Here is a 23,354-nt window from a genome sequence, read left to right as displayed (position 1 = left end):
TTAAGCCGAGCCAGACATAATAATTTAGTATCGAATTTGTCATTTAAGTGAGTCAAAATTGTCATTCAGTATTTTTTTCATCTTTTTTTTTGTTAAATGATAGATTTTGTTTGATTAGATGTTAGATTAGCCACCCACTCTTTAGGGGAAATACTGTCTTTTTGTCACGCCCTGATCCCGACATACGTCTAGGATCGACATGTGACGTCACCAAATACCCGTATATCTCACATACCCCGCATCCGGAATATGGATAAAGCACAACTCAAGATTCAAATTGCGTTATAATTTTCTATATACTTTATGGCTGCATCTAACTTGCTTGTTAGACTGCCTACGTACCCTCAACAGGGATCAAGCCATTCGTAGTTCGTCATTCACCACACTCAAAACATTCGTCACATAAACCACTAGGTCTCGACATACTACCACAATTCAGGCATGCAGCAACTCAAGGAACATTCAACAAAACACAATAATAATCTCTAGCCATCTTGCCATTCACACACACATATACTTTTTGACACCATCCAATAATCACACCAATCAATAACACATACAATACATCAAAAAGCAGGGCCAGAGTGACACAGTTTGGCCGAAGCCTACATCTTTAAAGCTGAAATCGAATCCGAGGAACCAACAAGTCAAATGATGCGATTTCGGACCACTCAACGAAATCTATCAACATCAGGTTCCGGACCACTCAACGGAATCAAGACACCAAAGGGGATTCCGGACCGCTCAACATAATCCAACCAAAATATGATCGCCTATCGAAATGTACCAAATACAACTAATCCACATCACTTCTAGAAAGCGTATGGTCTTCCATCGCGGATATACCAAGCAGAACCATAGGCATAATCTCATCGTGCAGCCAGTGATCACCTATCGCAGATACACCAAGTATGATCACCCCTGAATACATATGGTCCCCCATCACGAATATATCAAGCAAAACCATATGCATAGTTTAATAACATAGGCAGTGATCACCCATCGCGGATATACCAAGTATGATCACTCCTAGAATGCGTATAGTCCCGCATCATGGATATACCAAGCAAGACCATAAACATAGTATAATCGTGCAGGCAGTGATCACCCATCGTGGATATACCAAGCATGATCACCTCTGAAGTACGTATGGTCCCCCATCGTGGATATACCAAACAGGACCATCTAAGTACCACTGCTACTTGGTGCAATCAGTTCAGCACACAATCTACCCATACCTCAACCCCTATGAGTTACAACGTAGTCACCCACACCGTCAACTTCTCATGGCCACCAACTAATATGTCACACAAGCATATAAGTTCTACATAATACTTCTAATAGGATTCTAAGATCACATTGTCATAACATTATCATACTTATCATTCACAATACTAAAAAGATAATTAAACTCATACATATCACAATCATCATCCGTACACAAGCTAAATCATGTTTAATAAACATAGGTCTATGGGTGTATATAAAAAAATCACATTTCAATAGAAATCACATTTATAAAACCAAGTCATTTTCACAAATGATACTAATATAAGAAATTAAGATAATAACCATATCACATATATTCAAGTCAGTCTCTAACCAATGTAGGTCCCCTAAACTTCATTTAGTCTCCCGTAGTACTAATTTAATATTTAGAACGTTTCAAGACATGTTGACCAAAAGTCAACTCTCGGTCAACAGTAGGGTCCACAACACTATGTAATTTGATCCAGAAGATCTGCACATAGGATTTTAGATCCGTAACTTCCCAAAGTCCACATTATGCTTCTAGAACAACATACTAAAATTTCATTACAATCCAATGGTCGAATCTCCGCCAGTCATGAATTCAAGTGGCGGTCAACATTTTATTTTTACGAACTTACAAATCTAATTTGAGAATATTCATTTGCCAGATTCCCGATCCGTAAATTTCCAATGTCCTCAAATGTTACATAATATAGCGTATTAAAGTTTGGTGACGATCCAACAGTCGGATCATCAATTCATTTCATGTCCAAGTGGCAGTCTCTATCCAAACTATAGTCATACGACGAGATTTCGTCAATCGAACTTCACATATGGAATCAGAGTATCCAAATTAGTCTAAGAAGAGCAGGTGGGGTCTCGGCCCACGTGCCACCACACGTGACGGCCGGCCGTCCCAACTCGCCGAAAAATCCAACTATTTCAAAAAATTCTCAAATTTTACAAGCAAGTAGATCTCAATTAGGGGAGAAATTTTCATACTTGGGCCGAAGTCCAATTCGGCCGGAAAACGCCTGAAATCGCCCACGAACTGCTGGAACCCTAGAATTGGGTGTGCTTCGATTCGACCACCATACTTGCTCCAACACCTCCAAGGTTGTTTGGGCTTTGTTCCTGGGTTCAAGGAGAGTGTAATGGTGGTGGTAATTGAATGAAATCGTTTCACAAATGGTGAATCTTGGCAAGGTTTCCCGCGGCACCCATGGTGGGTTTTTCACCAAACTACACCTAAATTTCCTTTAATTTTGGGTGGAAATGGTAGAGGGAAGGCTAGGAAGTTGATTCCAGGTGTTTGTTGGACATGGTTCGCCGAAAAAACCGACGAAAATCGTCGGAAAAGACGAGCAAAACTGGGTCGGGTCGGCAAAGAGAAACGGACAGCTAATCTCGTGCCCTCTCTCCCCCTCCTTTCCCCTCCTTTCTTCTATTTCACTCACTTGGCTTCTTTGCCTTGAATCTGATTGGTCAGCCCTCCCACAAGTTGGGAATTCACTTTAAAAAACACGAATCTGAACGTCTGTAATTTTTTCGTTATAATCTCGATTCTCAAATGGCTTTCATCTGTGCACTCGTGATTTTGAAATCTATTTAAGAACATTAATTGTGACCACGCAAGGTCAACAAATTTTAAACATTAATTACAAAAATTCAAACCCGATAACTATTCAATTTAATTCCCAAAATTTACGGAATTGAAATTAACTAATAAAGATAACGTAAACGTAAAATACAAATTTAAATTATGAGATATGTAATAAATAATGAAATTCCGAGGATGGGATTTCACACTTTTTCTCACTCATATGCCCTTAACGTTACCTCAAGGTTTTTCACACAATTAATATTCATGGACTAAATTAACACATTACTCTTAATTTTAATGGTACTCTATTTGAACGGTTATAAGGCTTGGGTTAAGCCGAGCTAGACATAAGAATTTGTCATTCAAGTGAGTCAAAATTGTCATTTAGTTTTTTTTTTTCACCTTGTTTTTTTGTCAAACGATAGATTTTGTTAGATTAGATGTTAGATTAGCTACCGACGGGGTTCGAATCCACACCGTCACTTTTTATTAAAATTGAAAATTGTAAACTTCTTTGGAAACTACTTCCTTGAGTTTTCAAAATTTAACTCTTAGTTTTCAGTTTTCATTATTTTGAAAACTGAAAGCAACTACGGAACAAATTTTCAGTTTTCAAAAACTGAAAGTTTAAAAATAAAAACTAAAAATGAAATAGTTATCAAACGACTCATTCATTTAAAAAAAAAATAATAATAAGAAACTTTAATATACTTTTGTAAGTGCATTGTAGTCTTGTAGGGATCACAATTCTACGTTGTTTATCTTGATGAGTGTGAACTGAAGACTGCAATTCCACATTTGGGCATGTCCATCTGTGCACACAAAATGGATAGCACTCAGTCGGCTAGCAGCACAAATTACCAGTATGACCGCCACAGACCAAAACATTCAAACCACTAATTGCTCACTTGTAAGTTGTGTTCTTGAAATTCAAAATTCGTTGTACTTTGATTCATGGACTTTCTCTTTTCTCTTACACTCATAGGTCACCTACTGAAACATATGTAGGATCCAATATCCAATAAAACTATGCTTCATATGCAATAAATTTGGTTATAAATCTCTAGTATGGGCTACCATCCAACAATCGGAAAGTATTAAGTTTAGAAAAAAAAAAATTTGACAAAATGAAAATAAATAAATTGATTAGCATGATGCACCCAAATCAAACTCACATAAGAATTTAACAGATCTAAGGTAATGTGGAGCGAATTTAGACATTTATAGAGATAACTTTTGAGTTTCAAGAGGTGAAATGAGATCAAAATCGAGTTTCAGGGGTCAAATTTGAGCGAATTTTGAGTTTTAGATAATAAAGTGACGACTATTGAGCTCCAGAAAGCAAAAAATAGATTAAAATCAAGCTCCAGGGCATAGCAAAAAATAAGCCAAAAATGAATAGTGTGTGTTTGATATGCAAAAAGTCCAAATCAAAAGTCTTCGTTCGACTAGTCTAGTCGCCTCACTTCGACATAGAAGCAGGGCAAGTCCAAATCACAAGCAAAAAAATGAATGGTGTCTGTTTGATTGAAAAAAATCCAAATCACAAGTCTTCTTTCGGCTAGTCTAAGTCTCCTCACTTCGACTTAGAAGCCGGACTTAGACTATTCTTCCTCATCTAGCTAAGCTATCAGCTAAAAATGAACGGTGTGTGTTTGATATGTAAAAAATCCAGATCACAAGTCTTCGTTCGACTAATCTAAGTCTCCTCACTTCGACGTAGAAGCCGGGCAAGTCTAAGTCGTGCACAAGGTTTGGTAACATAACCTGTTTCCCTATTTTATGTGAATGTAATGAGTTCCAAGTTTTCTATCGAATTAAAGATGAAAGACGAAAGCTAATACAATTAAGGAGAGTATATATACACTGCGTACATATGGAGGAGAGAAGTCATTTCAAAATGTTGTCGATAATACGCTGCTTGTGTTCTATCTATATGATGATTATGGCTAATTACTTTATTGCAGGTGCATTAGCAATAGCTCATACCAATTTCAGCACAGATAATCTGCGCTTCTTGCTCTCAAAGCTCACATCACTAGTGACCCTCAAAACATCTTGACCGCCAACTGGTCCTCTGCCTCCAATTCCGACATTTGCAACTGGGTTGGCGTTACCTGCGGTGCTCGCCACCAGAGTCACGGCCTTAAATCTCTCGTACATGGGTCTTGCCGGAGTTATTCCTCCGCATCTAGGCAACCTCTCATTTCTCGTTGAGTTGCGCCTTGAGAATAATAGTTTTCATGGTCCCTCTCTAAACTTGAAACCTTCAAATCAATGTGGTTATTCTGTCACAATTTCGTTAAAAATCTGTTATTTGTTAATGTGGCAAATAATTAGGTCCCACAAATCTAATTAAATATTACTATGTGAATTTAAAAATATTTAAATAATAGAAAACAATTTTTAGTTTTATATAATTAAAAACTTAAAAATAAAAAATAAAAAAAGAAGAAAAAGAAGAAGAAGAAGTAAATGAATAAATTGGGATTCAAGCTTCAAGCTTGTAGCTTTTTGGTTCGTTGTTCGTGCTAGGTTTGCCTGAAATGGAAAAATATTATGACGGAAGACTCATATTGATTTGAGACATTCAGTTTCAATGACCATTTAATTACAGGCCATTTGATATCCATTTCATTTTCAATTTTTTTTTTCACTTTTTATTAAAATTGAAAATTGTAAACTTCTTTGTTAACTACTTTCTTAAGTTTTCGATGTTTAGCCTTTATTTTTCAATTTTAATTTAAAAAAAAAATTAAAAGTAGTTACAAAACAAATTTTCAGTTTTCAAAAAAACAAGCACCGAAAAATAAAAACTAAAATGAAATAGTTATCAAACAAGTATTTAATTATCAAAAAAACAAGAAATTTGAACATACTTTTTTTAATGCATTGTAGAGATCACAATTCTATGTTGTTTGTTTTGATCGAGTGTGAACTGAAGACTACAATTCCACATTTGGGCATCTCCAGCTGTGCAGCACAAATTACCAATATTGTTAAATTTCAAAGATGATGTTTGGTCATCATGATGTTTCACCGAAAGTAAAAGTAAAGGCGAATGAAGATGACATCCTTACCATTGATTGCCCACTTCCAAGTTGGAACCTTCTAGTCTCACTTCCAAGTTGCCCTTGAATCTCACTTACATCGGTCTCACTGCAGTCACCATTCCTTCTCGCCTAGCTAAGCTATCAGCAAGAAGTCAAGGCTTATTTTTACAGGTCCCTTAAACTTGATTTTGACCTCACTTTGTCCCTGTAGCTAAGCTATCAACAAAAAATGAATGGTGTGTTTGATATGTAAAAAATCCAAATCACAAGTCTTCGTTCGAAGTCTAAGTCTCCTCACTTCGACGTAGAAGCCGAGCAAAAAATGAATGGTGTGTTTGATATGTAAAAATTCCAAATCACAAGTCTTCGTTCGAAGTCTAAGTCTCCTCACTTTGACGTAGAAGCCGGGCAATGCAGGTCTCGACGTAAAAGCCGGGCAAGCCTAAGTCGTGCACAAGTCTTGGTAACACCATCTTGTTTCCCTATTTATGTGAATGTAATGAGTTCAAGTTTCCAATCGAATAAAACCGAAAGACGAAAACTACTACAATTAAGGAGAGTATATATATATACTGTGTATGGAGAGAAGTTGTTTCCTACTGTCGAGAATGTTGTCGATGATACACTGCTTGTGTTATATCTATATGATAATTATGGCTAATTACTTGACTGCAGGTGCATTAGGAATAGCTCATACCAATTTCAGCACAGATCAGTCTGCTCTTCTTGCTCTCAAAGCTCACATCACTAGTGACCCTCAAAACATCTTGACCGCCAACTGGTCCTCTGCCTCCAATTCCGACATTTGCAACTGGGTTGGCGTTACCTGCAGTGCTCGCCACCACAGAGTCACGGCCTTAAATCTCTTGTACATGGGTCTTGCCGGGGTTATTCCTCCGCATCTAGGCAACCTCTCATTTCTCGTTGAGTTGGGCCTTGAGAATAATAGTTTTCATGGTCCCCTACCCCAAGAACTGTCTCATTTGCGCCGTTTGAAGGCGATTGACTTTCTAAACAACAACTTTATGGGAACCATTCCTTCATGGTTTGGGTCCTTCCCTAAACTTCAAACCTTCAGATTGGCCGGAAATGGCTTCTCTGGTTTCATACCCGCTTCTATCTTCAACTTATCTGCCCTCGAAAGAATTGATTTGAGCAGCAACCAACTATCAGGTACGTACGTAGCACCATTCCAACCACCTAGGCATATAAATTAGCGTTTCTTGCTTCATTACATTTAACATCTATATTATAAAATGTATAACAATCATCTCGTTTGTTTTTTTTCCCTTCTTTTTTATGGCATGCATGCACATATTTATCAGGTAGCATACCCAGAGAAATCGGCAACTTAACAATGGTGAAGGTCATATACCTTGACCACAACAAGTTCGAAGGTATACTGTATGACTTAGGTTTTGTTACATATATATAAGCCCTTTCTTAGCTGGGATCTTGTTCAACTTCAGCAAAAAATGAGATGAGAGGACTATCGTAGGACCGTATATTTACTGTGTAAGACCCTCGTATTCTTGAGCAAAAAAGAGGTCCTATATAGTGAGTACATGGTCCTTAGAATGTATCCCACTTTTGCTACGGTACAACAGGATTCCCACTAAGAAGCTGCTGCCATATATGTATACATGAGTTTAACAATATACACGGTTTGGTTTTATAGAACTTCCGAACGAGATAGGCAGTTTAGGTCAGCTGGAAGAGTTGTTTGTGCAGTTCAATGCCCTAAAAGGCTCTGCTTTTGTGCCTGCCCTCAACATATCTTCTTTGACTGCTTTCACTCTATTCGGAAACAACATGAGCGGCAGTCTTCCGGACAATATGTGTGAGCATCTTTCGCATATTCGACGAATTAATTTGGCAGAAAACCAGCTTGACGGTCTTATTCCCTCCAAACTGTGGCAATGCAAAGAGCTTCGTCAAATTTTATTAGCGTCTAACAATTTCCATGGAAGCATACCCAAAAGTCTTGGCAATTTGACCTACTTAAGCAACATTTTTCTTGGTGAGAATAATTTAACAGGTAATAAATTTGGGGGAGTTTCATAATCAATTTGTCTTTAGTTTTTAGTTAAACTGAAGTTATAAAGTTAATTCAAACGTGCTGAAATTGTGACAGGTACAATACCAGATGAGATTGGTGATCTTCCACAGTTAGAGAATTTGTCACTAGAGATGAATAATCTCAATGGCGTCATCCCATTCAAACTCTTCAATAACTCCATGATAAGAGAAATAGGGCTTTCTATTAATCAGCTCTCAAGTGGCCTCCCAACAAACATAGGTCTTAATGTTCCAAACCTAGAACTCCTTTATGTAGCCAGAAATAACCTCATGGCCGGACTACTCCCTAACCTCTCCAATGCTTCCAAGCTCAGGGAGCTAGACATGGGCGAAAACTCATTTACCGGGTTTCTTCCTACCACACTATGTTCCTTGAAAAACCTCGAGCGTCTTTACTTGTCCTTGAATCATTTGACGATTAATGCTTCTACTCCACAAGCAGTAAGCACTCTATCTTGCTTGTTTAATCTTAGAAATTTGAAAATTTTGAACTTGCAAGATAATCCACTAAACACCACGATTCCAGCTTCTCGTGGGAATATCTCTACGTCACTCCTAAAAGTTGATTTAAGCTTTTCCAACATCAGGGGTAACATTCCCGTTGATATTGGCAACTTGAGCAGCTTGATAACATTAGACCTAGAAAACAATCCGTTGAGTGGAGCAATTCCAACTTCAATACAAAGGCTACAAAATCTCCAAGCTTTGTATTTGAATGACAACGTACTGCGAGGACATATCCCGTATGAACTCTGCCAACTAAACAACCTAGCCGAGTTAGATTTGGGTGGTAATCGGCTCTCCGGTTCTATTCCTTCCTGCTTGGGTACTTTGGTAGTAGCTCTAAGAGGTCTATCATTAGGGTCCAATTTGTTAACTTCTAAAATACCATCTTCCTTGTGGGAACTCAAGTATATATTGTACCTAAACTTGTCATCCAATTCTCTAGTTGGACCGCTCTCAGAAGACATCGAAAAGTTGAAAGATGTGGTGGCTATGGATTTATCAAATAATCATTTCTCCGGAAACATTCCCGGTAGCATTGGTGGTCTTCAAAATATGATTAATTTGTCCTTGGCAAACAATTATTTAGAAGGCCCTATTCCCAGTTCATTTAAAACCTTGCTAAGCCTAGAATTCTTGGATTTGTCCAAAAACAATCTATCCGGAGAGATCCCAAAGTCATTGGAAGCACTCTTGTATCTTAAGCATCTGAATTTGTCTTTCAACAAACTCCAAGGAGAAATTCCAACCGGCGGGCCTTTCGGAAATTTCTCTGCTGATTCATTTGTATCAAACGGTGCACTCTGTGGTGCTTCCCGACTCCATGTTCCACTGTGCAAAAATAGAACAAAAGTTAAGCCAAATTGGAGGAAAGCTAAATATATCATCTCAGGGGTCATATCAGTAATACTCTTAGCGGCAGCTGCATTGATTTTGATACTATGCAAGAAAAGGAATGTCGAAGTTGTACGAGAAACTGCCTCGCTACATCAAGTTCTTTGGAGAAGAGTTTCGCGCCTAGAACTTGTAAGGGCAACAAATGGATTTCATGAGAGTAACTTACTAGGCACGGGGGGTTTTGGCTCAGTATACAGAGGAACACTTTCAGACAGGATAGACATCGCCGTCAAGGTTTTCAATTTACAGCTAGAAGGGGCATTCAAGAGTTTTGATAAGGAATGTGAAATGCTAAGCAATATCCGTCACCGGAATCTTATTAAAATCATAAGTTGCTGCGATGAACTTGATTTCAAAGCCCTGATACTTCAATTGATGCCTAATGGAAGCCTCGAAAATTGGTTGTATTCTCCAAACCGCTCCATGACTATCCTGCAGAGGTTAGACATAATGAAAGATGTTGCATTGGCACTAGAATATCTTCATCACGGTTACTCGATACCTATCGTTCATTGTGATGTGAAACCAAGCAATATACTACTAGATGATGATATGGTTGCACATGTTGCTGATTTTGGCATTGCAAGACTCATTAGCGGTGGAGATTCGATGACAGAAACCATGACCCTAGCCACAGTTGGATATATGGCTCCAGGTGATGTATTTTCTCAATTTTGTATATGCTGGCCTTATTAGGAGTTATAATTTTCTTTTTATCATGTATAACTAAATTCACATACAAATTTTGTAGAGTATGGGATGGAAGGTAGCGTTTCAACTAGAGGGGATGCGTATAGTTTTGGTATTGTACTCATGGAGACATTCACAAAAAGAAAGCCAACAGACGAGATGTTTGTTGGGGAAATGGATTTAAAGCAATGGATTGCAAATTCATTATTTCCGGATGCTGCAATAGGTGAAGTTGTGGATGCCGCTATACTTGGGGTGGAGGAAGATCGTGATTTCGTGAGCAGAAAGGATTGCTTATTATCCGTTATGAGATTAGCTTTAGCTTGCTCTGCAGCATTGCCAGGAGAGAGGATTAACATGAAAGATGCCACAATCACACTCACCAAAATCAAGACTAAGTATTTGAAGGACTGTGGAGGAATGAACTCTTAGTTCTTTTTGTTCTCTATATTTTCGGTTCCATTTTCTTATTGTTGTTTTCTATATGAGAATATGACGATATTCCTAAAATTGAAATGTCGTATCTGGATTTGTCAATGCAATGAGACCAGTAGTACCAAAATTGCAATTCCAATTATTCTTCCCATATTTGGTAGTAAAGCATGCAGTTTCTACAGCCAACCAAATCCATTTCAAAAAATTTACACTTCCAGCTCAAGAACGCCTGTCATGGGAACAAAAGGTTATTTCAGTCAAAATATCAGGAAGTTATTCCAGCTCAAGGCAGTGAGGCTGCTCCTCTAGGTAGTTCAATAAACTTACCGATAAGTTGGGTTTTTTTGCTGCTTTACCAATTTGTGCTCATCTTTTTAACAAAAGGAACGAAGTTACTCCAATTTTCAGCCCTAAAGATCTTATCATTCATTCTTAAAACTTAGAATCTTATGGAACATGCAAAGCAGCTCCATGACGAGACAAAAGTGAAGTAACAGGATCATAACCATATCTCACAGCAGTGTTGTAGTATCCTGCTGTAAGTTCAGCAGGGTGTGCTATCGCCTGATACCACCAATTTTAGCCGCCAATACAATTGAAGTTTGCTTGTTTTCCTGATATTTCTTCAGAATGTTAGCCGCCCTTGCAAGAATATCATCTGCATGATGGAGCAACCTACCACTGTACCATTCCTACAATGAGTCAAGCCACTGTCAGATCTCCTAAGCTCCATAGTGTTTTCCAATAAGTTTAATCATGTAATGCCAAGTATTGCATGATAAAGAACCATAAAATAATTTAATTTTCCACTTATACTCCATAATTGTCCTTAGTTTACTAACCAGTACATCCTATGTTGATTTTTTTTTTCTCTCTAGAAGACAAGCATCAATGCATTTTCATTCTTAATCAAATTGCATTAACCTAGTGCAGTTTCTTAAAAACCCGTTCCCTTGTTATGACTTCATATTTAATCCTTAAAATATATCTACTTTTTAATCATGTTGCCTAAGAGTAGTTAAGATTTAAGTAGCAAATAGTCTGCAAGTACAACCCCTAGAAGCAAATAGAGTTCGTTATAAGAAAAGTTCCAGTAAAGATTGAAAATATATACTGCAGGCCCATACTATTTACATGCACCTACACAGAAATGTTGCATGGCTAAAGAAACACAACTTCAATTCAGCGTTTGCATTTTATTCTAAGTGGTAGTTCGAGGATGAAATGTGCATGAACAGAACGATAAAAGCAATTATGTCATGCAAGTTACACTAGGCTTTAGCTATGCAGAAATTTTTCATGGGAAATAATTAAGCAAGCTGCTTTCATCAGTTTCATTCAAGGAAAAAACACCCATAATCAGAAAGAAAGCTTTCCTCTCCCTCTCCAAAGAAAGGAACTTCAGATGGGAGACTGTTGTAACAGCCATCCTTTTGTGGTCCCTTCTCTTCCCACTGAGGTTTTCCTTCCTTGCGTGCAGCCATCTTTAGGTCACCCATCCTAAAAGGAACAAGGTTGTAAATAGTAAAAATTCAATGGGAACTAAATTTCCGTCAGAGGAATGAAAGATTTTTAACATACATGTACTTCTCATAGCACTGGAATTCACCGATTCCAGGAAACTTCCATCTACCATCACCAAAAGGATGTGCAGGATATCTGTGTGAGCAATGTAACAATGTTGCATAAGAAATCATTGGACTGGCTTCATATTCGCACTTTTAGTGTAACTGTAACATACCTAAGTTCACCAGAAGGACCAAGACCAACACTAATTTCTTCTATTACAGTTCCAATTAAGAATTCAAATTTCTTAGCAAAACTTGACATGAAATCTTCATAACAATGGAGGGCAGTCCGTCTGCAAAAGAGAGGAACATGGTCAACTCCCAGTGTAAGATAATCATCATTGGAAAATCCATTTTGGTCCCAATAATATATATGCTTATTCTGATCACCAATCTGGGAGGAAAAAAAGAAGAGGTCAACTTCTTTATCTAGATTCAAGATTCAAACTGATACGTGTGTCATGAAGGCCAAACTATAGTTTTTAGTTCACATTCCTTTGCATTGAATTTTTTAAGCACATCAAAGCTAAAATCAAGTATGCTAATGGGGAACACAGTACCATAGCATGTTGCAGAGCACGAAACTGAAGAAACATTGATACTATCTCTAGTCATGCAAATGGGTTAAGCGTTCCAATACAGCCATGTGCATTGTACCAGACTAATAACTTCAAATGGGATTTCAAAATGTCAAAGACAAACCTCTATGATCCAAAGTGGAAGAGTTACACCCTCTTTTCTGCTAGAAGAAGAGTTAACGTTTGAGTGAAAAGACAAGGCAACATGCAACTTCAAACCTAACCTGAGTCAGAAATCAGTTTGAAAAGCTCTTCATATAGAGACCAATCATATGCAAGAGGAGAGAAACACTCTACGATTCCCCACCAAATGCTCTACGCTCTACGATTCCGTGGACACCTACCAACTTGAGAGCTTCTAGAGCTACAGTTAAGGCCTTGATTCTGAAACAACAATAAATCGAGCAACATGTAAGGAGTTTCAATTGAAAGGAAACTGAATTAAAAATAAATAAATTTTGAAACATGTTGAAACGTACGTTTATATAACTTGATTTGCAAAGAGATCAAAATAGTTAGCTACAACCTTGTAGCTAATCATACTCCGTCGTTTAAAAGAGTATAACAATTAAATTAAGAATGAAAATGCATCATAGCTTCATCAACAGAAAGTCATAATAAAACTTACGTCCTAATCCTTGGACGCCCCGTACCATCACTGCAGAAGGCATCGACAGGAATCACCACATATATGGGAATTCTCTTATCTCGGGAAGATGGCAAGCACCAAATCATCTAATTATCACACAGACACATTTATACCATCCAATTTGAACATTCAAAAGCAATAAACTAGCTCAGAAACTTCTCGTCAAATCGATTAAAAGCATTCACGTCTAAATTTCATTGTTTTGAATTTATCAGCAACCCAACTAAACCTAGTCAAGTATTCACTTCAGTAAACTCTACAGAAGCTTAAAAATTTTATAAATTTTCCTGCGTTTTCTCAGGAACTAAACAGACCGTGCAATTCAAAAGAAAACGGAAAAAAACCGTAATTGTGTGAGATAAACCTGAGAATACTGTTTCCGGCAAGCGATGGGCTGCAACGAGTGAAGAGGCCTTTTTTAAACACAAAAAGGGTCGAAACGTTTCGGAGTAGGTTTCGGTGGTCGGGCTTGTCGTTGAAACTGACTACTCTGAAGCAGAAGCTCCTCCTCGCTGTTGTGCATTTGCAGACGACTTGCAAGCAGCAATGGTAATGGCAAATGGAGATGCTCAAGTAGAAGGGAGCATAGCTCCAATATATTTCTCTTGTAAATTCTGATCTGCTCCAATTCAAGAGCTCAGCTCCTTTTATAGACTTTACACTTTTAATGCCAGCTGACATTTCTGGCATTTCTAACAGACTTCACTAAATAACAGCAATAAGCCTAACAAATCCAATATTAAACTCCTAATAGTGATTAAGCCAATCACTAAATCCTAAGTTCATAACATTGCCCTTCCCTTGAAAAACGACCTTGTCCTCAAGGTTAGGATTAGCAATTGAAATCTGGAACTGTTTGCAGTGAAATTCAATTAAGGAGCCTTGCAACCGAAGTGTGAATTTGTTGTTCTTGGAAGGAAGGCGAGACTTCAGCTGAGCCAATATTGCTTGTGGGGAGAGTTTCTGCACTAGAACTTCTTTGGTGCTCAGTAGCAAGGTGGTGGAAGGCTCAACTTTGGGAGCTAAGGAAGAAGCATAAGACCACCAATTATGAAGCATAAGAACTTGCAGCGCCACACTTGTGAAAAGGCATGTTTGCAATTCAACTACAACCACTGCCCTCTGTTCAACATCAAAACTTTTCAATTGTAGTTCCCTTCGGAAAAATAGATTCACAAAAGCACCCATTCGCTTGCTGTCCTTGTACTGAAAACAAAGTATCAACTTGACAGCTTTAGCCGATGTATCTCCCGGATCCCAAACAGGCCAAAAATCAAATTTACTAGTGAACAACAGAGAGAAATCAGCATGTAAATCAATAGCCAAAGCACCAAAATTGCTTTCCAGGTGACCTTCGAGAGAGCATGCTAAATCCAAATAGGTACCCTTAGTGCATTCACTCCCTTTTTTCAATGTATTCGTTGTTCTGTCACCCTCAGAGTCATTGGTCTTGCTGAAAACCTCTCTAATTCGAGCTTCACCAACAGTTCCAATGTCATGCGGTAACTCAATAGCTCTGCCAAATTTGACTCCCTCATTCACAACTTTAGGACTACCACACTCATCCAATACAACATTCCTTCCCCTAGGACCAAAACTAAGGCCAATAACACCCGCAAGCTTGTCAATTCCACCTTGTAGTGCATGTTGAAAATGCTAATGAAAAGCAATTTCTTTTGCAGAGGACTTCATAACAGAACGAAGCCTTGATTGCCTGTAATTAATCCTACGGTTTTGTTGCTGATTCACCCCCCTTCGCAAACTCTCAATCACCAATGCTTTATTCTCTATGGCACTAGCAGCACCACCATGCTTCACGATCAGCTGCTCCAGATAGAAAATTGTGGGTTTGGGAGAAGCATGCTGGTGAAGTTGCACGGATACAACCCACTGGACAGGGATGGTATGAACCCGTGAACATGATTCGCACCTATGTTTTTTATTCGCACCTATGATAGCTCCATGAAGGACATCCGACTGAACTTCCCGTGTAACCTTGACTCTCTTGGAGTGAGGTTCAATCCCAATAAGTAATGTTGAGTATGTAGGAGTGAAGGCTGAAGGATACCCACCAGTGCACAGTAAATTTTGGTTGCCTCGCACAACTTGAAAGCACTGAGGAGGTCTCAATTGTAGAATAGAAAGATGTTCCCAAAATGAGGAAATTTAATAAGCTGTAAGTATAAGCAAAGTCTGGAATAGTCATGACATTATTAATGTTGCAAGACCTTGACAAGTTTAGGTTCAACAAGGTATATATGGTCTTCAAGTATACCCAGGCATGGGAAAATGGCACTGACAAACACACCTCAAGATTAGTCAAGGAAAAATAGCTCGACAGCAGTACATGGTGGTGTACCAAAATTGATCCAAGGCTTTATTGCTATCTTTATGGCATTATAAGATATCCCAATAATGATATTGTTTTCACTCTTTGCATAAAGATCCAGCTGTGCATTCGTAACCTGTGAATTCCTCGTTAATCCCACCTTCAACATATACTCATGGATCCTCCTACCCACAGTCAGCCGACAAGCACCACTCATGACAAGAATAAAATTTTCATTTGCAGGAGGACATGTGAGTTGCACAAGATATACACCAGACCCTCTTACACTCTCATGCAACTGAACATATATCTCTTCATCAGCAAAGCCTTTTATCATAATCCATCCAAGTTCAAGACCCATGTAGCAAGCAATTTCCTGAGACAGCACCGGGTTTGTAGGGCGGGAAAAATTCCTGAGCCTGACATCTTGCTAATTTCATTTGTCAAATATACTTCGGTGGCCGAAGAAACTGGCACCAAATCATAAGGACGTCTCGTCGTCATTTCTTCAAACAAGAGAATTAAGATTGAAGCAGTTGGGTAGTGATATCCATCTGACAACCACATTCTCAATTTCCTTCGCAACATGATCGAACTCCACATTTTTAAATTGGGAAAGCTCATTCCCAATTTGTGGTCCACTTGTAGCATATTGGTGAAAAGTAAGAGAGATTCCTTCAAATGTACTTACTAAAAGCTCAACAATAATTGTGCAACCAGAGGGATTCCATATATAATTAGTGATCTCGAAGCTGGAGAGGTCTCTCCAGTGAGATATTTCCATTTTGTCTACACTACCCTTCTCAGACATTTTCTCAAACAGTTCCAATGCATAAAAATCTTTCTTCACAAATTTTCCCACAAGATACCAATTAACCCATCCACATTTATCAGTCAAGAAGTCTTCATGCATGATCATAATAACACCAGTATAATATGCCAGAATAAACTGCAAAATCCAATACCATTTGTCCTATTTGTAAAATTGGAAAGCAAGGATGTCAATACCTCATGTCGACGCTTCGTGGTGTTCGTATGCGTTGAGGGCAGCATATAGAGGCATATAATCCCTGAGTTGAAGCTCCTGTAAACTCTATACTCCGCAAGGTTAATGGAATCATTGACGTGTTGGTCTGCAAGTGGAAAGGGGACTGCAAGTTTGGTGGTTTATGCGTTCCTCAGAGGAGAAACAAAACCTTGCACACTGGTATGAATTGTCGATGCCAACGACTCTTTCAAATGTGCCTTGACAGGAGAAATTGCCATTGCTCGCAACAATGGTGAAGAAGAGAGCAACGGTGGAACGGAATCGATGGGTATTACCGAGGAGATTCGCAGTGGGCTGCCATCTCCATCGGGCTGTCCAACTCTTTGAAGTGTTTTGTGACCGAGATCGATGGATGCAGCGGCATCGGACAACATCGGGGCTGAATAGGAACCTTCCCCAGCACCGAGAGCCAAGTCATGGCATAACAGACCAAATTCACGGCGGATTTCTGTGAGTTTAGAATCCACAGCCTTGCAGATGTCTGCGAGGGTAGAATCCAGAGCTGCACGGAGATCAGCGCGCATCGAAGCTTCAAGGGAGTCTAACGCGGAACGAGATGAGGGAACCAGGAACAAGATGGCTGATACCTATTCAACCTGCAAGCAGCAATTGTAATGGCAAACGGAGAGGATGAAGTCGAAGGGAGCAGGTCTCCAATATATTTTTGGGAAACTAATCAAAACCTCTTGAAAATTTTAAGTTTTAACGTATAAAATAAAAAATAAAGTAAATAGCATAGGTTTAACTTTTTAATGTAAAAATATAAATTTTTGTTAAAGTAAATAATAGTATGAACTTTTCATTAAAACCCCTTATATTTTTTTTGAGTTTGTATTTCTCTTGTAAATTCTGATATGCTACAATTCAAGAGCTCAGCGACTTTACTCTTTTAATGCCAAGTGGCATTTCTATCTGACCTCACTAAGCCTAACAAATTCAATATTAAACTCCTAATAGTGATTAAGCCAATCACTAAATCCTAAGTTCATAACAGCTACTGTCCGCCATTGCCATCGATCACAAAGAATCTCTCAGCGATAGAGAAAGCAGATCCCAGTGTTTGTATTTTTCATTTGCAACTGAAATGTACCGACTGACCGTGTGCGCTGTGGTATTTTTTCGGTATCTGTTTAATTTTGTGGCCCCTTCACGTACTTATTTTTATTTCTTACACATCACTTTATAATTTATTAATTTATATCATTTGACTATTTCAATTTATCGACAGCCAGGAAACAATAGAGGTGTGTGAAAGGTAAAAATGAATGTTTGGATATCACAAACCCAAATTATCTTTGCATGTATTTTTTATTTGTCAAAAGATATTTATATTAGGATAATATTAGGTAACCAAATTTTTAAACCAAATTTGCAAATATGTTATCAATAAAAAATAAACATTTTGATTTGATTCCTGATTTTCAAGCATTAAGTTACGAATCAACTAGCACTTTAGATTCCATGCTTGTTAGTAAACACGCAAAAAGTCGAGAGCTGGGTGAAAGCTTGAGTTGGTTCTCCCCCATAAACCTAAGAGAAGGCTGCTTCCATTGCTTGGGAACCTCCTGATATTCGTTGGTATAAGCTTAATGTTGATGGTTCAAGATTGGTGTGGGTAGAGTTCTCTGCCAATTTGGGACAAGGAGGTTTTATTGACAGAGGTGTTTGCTGTCACTTTGTTATCAAGGAGTGGAATTGTGTTGCTCATTAGTTGCCAAATTGAAGTTTTAACATGGATTTCGGCAGCTTTGTCTTCAATAACCCCACATGCGGCCTGCCTGGATCGGATCAACTCTCGTAGATGATTTTCTTGGCGTTGCTAAGCTGCGTTTTGTTTGTACGGATGTTTTACGTTAGGTTCTTCAAATGTCTTCATTTGAATAGAACTGTAGAATTTATCTTATGGGATAAATAAATATCAAAGGATACTTCACCCACATGAGGATATTAACCTCCTAATTATTTGTGTGATAATTAGATGAAAATCAAGAGATATTCATATTAGAATATACTTAGGATTTTCATGGGTTTTTTAGTCTTTGTACACTCTTCCTAACCACTATATAAGGAGGTTTTGGGGAAGAGAGAAAATATAAGAAACACAAACTTTTCCACTGTTCAAATATTCTAGTTAGGTCTTTAGAGCTATCACTTTCAGCTCTAGGTCTTGGGAGGCAAAAACCAAGGGGCAACTCGACATACCATAGCCAACCCGATGACCAGAAAGGTTCTAGACGTGCACGGAGGGTTAGATCAGTTGTTTGTGTTTGTAGGAGCGTGTTGAGATTCAAGCTTCTGCATAAAAGGTACACACATCCTTTCGAATTTATTTATAGTCTTCCAACAGGAACTAAGATTAAAATGGACTGACACCAAAATATAATTGCAAAGTAGAGAGTTGGAAGATAAAATGGGAACAACTGATCGATTTCCTTCTTATAAGAACAAGCAAAGTGCAAAAATTTGAAAATTGATCGATTTCCTTCTCTCGTTACTTCTTACTCACTAAAACCACTAAAAATAGAAGGGGAAAAAAAAAAAAAAAAAAAAAACCCACTCCCTCATCGGACACGAAGGCATAAGCTAAATTCTCAATGTGTATGTAGTCATTAACAACTCATTATGTAACCGTAACACCCTTGTATATGTAATCTCAACCTAAGACGTTTGACCCTTCCCCAACTTTCTCAGTAGCTAAACGAAACCTTTCAAATATGTTTTTGCAGTTAAGCTTTTATACCAAAGCCAAACCTTTTCTGGTGTAACAAGTAATGTCACCTAACCATTCCCATCCAGATGAAATTCATAAAAGAGTGCAAAAGAAAATTGAGCATTTGCTACCCCTTAAAGTGCCTTCATATTAGCTGCTGGATTGTTCCTAGTACCTTTCTTGTACCCAAGAAATGCAAGGACAAAAAAGGCGGTATATGTAACCGCATCAAACAGACCATAAGCGAGAACATATGCCAACCCAAGTTTTGCAAGTTTTGAACTCATTTCAGCGGAATTTGCCTGACGAAAAATGTCGAATTATGAAGAGGATTATGAAGTGGAAAATCCAATTTATACGACTAGGAGGTTCATATTCTTATACATACAAGAAATTAACAATTCACTTAAAAGGAGAAGTAATATCAGCAAAAGTGTTGGAAATTTGTATATTCATATGAAAGCAAAGGGAAACATTAGAAAAAGTAGGGCAGAAACATTCTACGAACGAAACTCTGGAGATTAACATTCCAAGGGCTGCATAGAGCTCCCACACAACGACTTAGTTGAATGAACTCTTTGATATTACAATCTGCTTTCTTGGTACAACTTACACGTTCTACGAACACGATTTCCTTCTATATGTACTTGATCAATCACATGTTCCTAAACATTCAACTCACTCCTCCAATTAATTAATCTTGCATTCACCAATGTGCTATGCTTTATGGAAATACAATATCGGAGACTATGAAAGCTTGTAAATCTAACTGAAGGAACACTTGAGTGAAACTGAGGCTTAGCAGTGGGTTTTGGGGAGAAATGCAAATACAAGGAGCTGCAAGAGGAGGAGGATGAAGTTGCCAAATTCTTGGGGGGAAATCTGCTTTTTATATCTGCTTTTTTCAGTTGTTTTTGTTCTGAAAATCCATATGGATGGACCATTTATTCACCATTTGTGTCTGAATACTGAACACCATTCCAAAATTTTGTTCACCCCACATTAAGCCCTTCCTCAAATTCAATTACGCACAATAGTCTATCAGGTCACATATGTAATACTTTCTTCACATAAAAATACATGATTAACTTGAGATATCATTGCATTAGAGAAGCCGGACTAAATAGGTTAGAGCCCTAGTCGTAGCAACTGTAAAGGCATTTACAATGCACTAAGAAAAGTAGGAAAATGTTTTCCACACCCTCAAATTCTTAATTTGTATTGATTTTCTTTAGATATATTTATTTCGTCCTATAGAACTTATGCAAAGCAAACAAAATATTGTTGATTTGTATGATTAATAGACAAATGGAACCGGATGCAATATTAGAATGGGTGATGTTTGATGTTGATTCTTTAGCTATGCATTCTGATTTTGTTAAGTTCGGGTTTGTTCCGCAAGAAGGTTACTTTGTTGCTCACGGAGGTGACTTCGTCTGCTAACAAGCATGGTGGTGAGTTCCTTTGGAATGAGATAGGCCCGGATTTTTCATACTATTTTTACAACTAATACAACTTTAATAAATTTTCATCTTTTCGACCAAAAAAAAATATATATACACACACACACACACACACGTACTAAATCAAAACAAATTAAGACGTAAATAAATACTGATAATAAACGAATATTTATCATTTTCTATATATTTATCATTTAATAGAAAATGATATTAAGCACCCTAATGAGTAATCAGTACAGGGCAAAAAGAAAAAAAAAGAATTAAGTCCTAATTAATAAAATTATATATATCTTTTCTTGAGAACGGGAAATGAAGTGGATTGATTTGGAGAGCCAAAGCAACCCAGATAGACAGCCCGCTCAAAACAACCCGACCCACATTCAAACCCGAAGCAGACGATTCATCGGTTGATGGACCCTGGGCAGCACTATCTGGTGACAGACTTGCCGGCGCCGGAATCGGTGGGTTACGGCTTGATGGGAACATTCCCGATGATCCTGATGGCATTGCAGAACTCGAATGAATTCCCACTGGTAACGATGGTGTCGTTGCAATCTCAGGACCCTCTGCAACTGGCGAAGCACCGACCAAACTTTTCTTAGGAGCGCTCACCGGAGTTTTGGCCGGAGAGGCAACGGTGGGCGTAGGGGGCGCCGGTGGAGGCACACTCTTGGACGGGCTCTTCGCTGGAGAAATCGATGTGGGAGGGGACGCCGGAGAGACGTGGGTGGGGTCGCCACTGAAGGAGTTGAGGTCGGCGGGGAAGTTGGCGGAGAGGCCTTGGGATAAGGCGAAGGCGGTGACTGAGTCGGAGGGCTCGGAGGGGATACAGGAAGAGTTGCAGGAGAAGTGGTCGGAGAAGAAGCAGGAGAGGGTTGCAGAGGCGGCAACTTTGTGGGGGTGTTGCTAAGGCCTGGTTTGGTACTGAGGTGATTCTGAAAAAACCTGGTATCAAAAAAAGCTGGGAGCTGTTTTTGTGTTTGGTAAACATTCAGCTTCAGCTTTTTTTCACAGTTTTGGGTTAAAAAAAGCCAAAAACAAGAAGCTGCAAAACCCAGCTTTGAAAAACTGGCTTTTTTTCACATCTGTTTTACATAAAAGTTTACCAAACACTATAATACTGTTTTTTTTTTTTCAAAAGCACTTTTACAAAAATGTTTACCAAACACTCTGCTGCTTTGTTTCACAGTTGCTTATTCTCACAGCACAGCAGAAGCAGCTTTTTTTCAAAGCACAGCAATACCAAACCAGCCCTAAGTAAGTTCAAAATAAGTGGCAACAAAGCAACAAGCTAAGGAAGCATTATTTATCAAGAGGCCCCGTACTTGTTGGAGTAATCCTTCTGGGCTGCCAAGACAGGATGCCAGGTTATCACTATCCATCATTTCTAAGCAGCTGTAATAAGATATTTAGCATGTGAACTTGGTAGAATAGATACATCTTATGAGCAGTGTTGCAGTATCCAGTTGTAAGTTCAGCGGGTTGTGCTATCGTCTGGTACCACCAATATATTCCACCAATTTTAGCCGCCAATAGAATACAAGTTTGCTTATTTTCTTGATATTTCTTCAGAATGTTAGCTGCATTTGCAAGAATATCATCTGCATGAAGAAGCAACCTACCACTAGTCAAGCCATGTCTTGTAAGAAAAATCATTATTCTTACACGAGCCTTCTTAACCTATTTGAATCTTCTTGGTCATGCAGATGAAGCCATGTCTTTGGCTCACGAAGGTACTTGTCTTTATAAACCTGAACAATTGTGACACAGAATTGTTCAAGAGTATCAAGGCATGTAGACTCAGACATACCATGGGTTTCATTTATCGAATCAGCTGGGGTGCCATAGGCCATCATTCGGAGTGCAATAGTAACCTTCTGATGAGGTGAGAAAGCAGGGCGGCCTGCTTCATCCCGCTTTCGTCGAAAGTATGGATTGACCTGCTGGACATCACGAAGTGAACGCTCAAAGACATGACGCCTCATCCGGAAGCAACGTCTGAAATCCTCTTTTGTGTACACCGAGTTGGGGTTGAAGTAGTTGTTCATCAGATTGGTATGCGACATTGCTCTGTTTCATGGTTTGTGAGCGACCAGCAATAAAGCCACCCCATTGAGGTTGTTCCTCAGTTGGCTGACACACCATGGCTGTTACTCTGTTTTGTTTGTTGCGCCTTACTTGAACTTCTTCATTAGACTCCTCATCTTCTCGTCCCATTTGCGCCCATTTTGCTTCCAATTTGGAATTGGATGAGGACCCCCCAGTTGGAATCCGAAGGGGAATTCATTGTAAACTTGAATTGAAAGAGATTGAATTCAAAGTTGTGTGAATTATAGCCCAATATCCACCCTATTTATAGCAAAAGAAAAATTCAAATCCAACGGCTAGCTGACGTCAGCATGATGTCAGCTACCAATGGCTAACTGACGTCACTTAGCCGTTGGACTTGAATTTAAGTTGTAGTTTTTAAATAATAAATTATGTTTGGCCCTATGGC

General features: G+C 38.6%; 3 protein-coding genes across 4 annotated transcripts; 1 reads left to right on the top strand and 2 right to left on the bottom strand.

The window, feature by feature from the left end:
• Positions 1 to 6,237: 6,237 nt before the first annotated feature.
• On the top strand, positions 6,238 to 10,651 carry LOC137714111 (uncharacterized). 2 transcript variants are annotated; one of them, XM_088690962.1, is made up of 6 exons: positions 6,238 to 6,370; positions 6,583 to 7,080; positions 7,233 to 7,304; positions 7,586 to 7,945; positions 8,042 to 10,042; positions 10,139 to 10,651. In XM_088690962.1, the coding sequence occupies exons 2-6, from the start codon at positions 6,780 to 6,782 to the stop codon at positions 10,507 to 10,509; spliced, it is 3,105 nt and encodes a 1,034-aa protein (XP_088547088.1). In that variant the 5' UTR covers positions 6,238 to 6,370; positions 6,583 to 6,779; the 3' UTR covers positions 10,510 to 10,651. The 2 variants fall into 2 exon arrangements, with proteins under 2 accessions (XP_088547088.1, XP_088547087.1); XM_088690961.1 differs by lacking the exon at positions 6,238 to 6,370 and having other exon boundaries at positions 6,422 to 7,080.
• On the bottom strand, positions 10,632 to 15,997 carry LOC148697908 (uncharacterized). Its single transcript, XM_088690327.1, has 8 exons — positions 15,667 to 15,997; positions 15,081 to 15,364; positions 13,672 to 14,963; positions 12,783 to 13,042; positions 12,254 to 12,373; positions 12,094 to 12,171; positions 10,840 to 12,012; positions 10,632 to 10,741 (listed from the first exon to the last, which is right to left on the bottom strand). Exons 1-3 carry the CDS (start codon positions 15,995 to 15,997, stop codon positions 14,055 to 14,057), a joined length of 1,524 nt encoding a protein of 507 aa, XP_088546453.1. The 3' UTR covers positions 10,632 to 10,741; positions 10,840 to 12,012; positions 12,094 to 12,171; positions 12,254 to 12,373; positions 12,783 to 13,042; positions 13,672 to 14,054.
• LOC148697909 (inactive beta-amylase 4, chloroplastic-like) lies at positions 10,960 to 13,988 on the bottom strand. Its single transcript, XM_088690328.1, has 6 exons — positions 13,672 to 13,988; positions 12,956 to 13,042; positions 12,254 to 12,373; positions 12,094 to 12,171; positions 11,913 to 12,012; positions 10,960 to 11,076 (listed from the first exon to the last, which is right to left on the bottom strand). The coding sequence occupies exons 1-6, from the start codon at positions 13,986 to 13,988 to the stop codon at positions 10,960 to 10,962; spliced, it is 819 nt and encodes a 272-aa protein (XP_088546454.1).
• Positions 15,998 to 23,354: the final 7,357 nt, after the last annotated feature.

This window comes from Pyrus communis, chromosome 3 (assembly GCF_041283825.1).
Source record: "Pyrus communis isolate YQ-2024b chromosome 3, ASM4128382v1, whole genome shotgun sequence".
Classification (NCBI taxonomy): domain Eukaryota; kingdom Viridiplantae; phylum Streptophyta; class Magnoliopsida; order Rosales; family Rosaceae; genus Pyrus; species Pyrus communis.
This window is presented reverse-complemented; position numbering and strand designations above follow the sequence as displayed.

What these genes read in the sequence shown, in the direction of transcription:
- LOC137714111 (XM_088690961.1), top strand. Translation starts at nt 6,486, where the DNA reads ATGGAGAGAAGTTGTTTCCTACTGTCGAGAATGTTGTCGATGATACAC. An exon ending in TGACCACAACAAGTTCGAAG is followed by an intron (nt 7,305 to 7,585) that starts GTATACTGTATG and finishes TTGGTTTTATAG; the next exon opens with AACTTCCGAACGAGATAGGC. An exon ending in TGGTGAGAATAATTTAACAG is followed by an intron (nt 7,946 to 8,041) that starts GTAATAAATTTG and finishes AAATTGTGACAG; the next exon opens with GTACAATACCAGATGAGATT.
- LOC148697909 (XM_088690328.1), bottom strand. Translation starts at nt 13,988, where the DNA reads ATGTCAGCTGGCATTAAAAGTGTAAAGTCTATAAAAGGAGCTGAGCTC. An exon ending in GCCGGAAACAGTATTCTCAG is followed by an intron (nt 13,043 to 13,671) that starts GTTTATCTCACA and finishes TTGTTGTTTCAG; the next exon opens with AATCAAGGCCTTAACTGTAG. An exon ending in ACAACAGTCTCCCATCTGAA is followed by an intron (nt 11,077 to 11,912) that starts GTTCCTTTCTTT and finishes TGGTGGTATCAG; the next exon opens with GCGATAGCACACCCTGCTGA.
- LOC148697908 (XM_088690327.1), bottom strand. Translation starts at nt 15,997, where the DNA reads ATGGGTCTTGAACTTGGATGGATTATGATAAAAGGCTTTGCTGATGAA. An exon ending in AAAGCCTTGGATCAATTTTG is followed by an intron (nt 15,365 to 15,666) that starts GTACACCACCAT and finishes GGTATCCTTCAG; the next exon opens with CCTTCACTCCTACATACTCA. An exon ending in CCATAGAGAATAAAGCATTG is followed by an intron (nt 14,964 to 15,080) that starts GTGATTGAGAGT and finishes GCTTTTCATTAG; the next exon opens with CATTTTCAACATGCACTACA.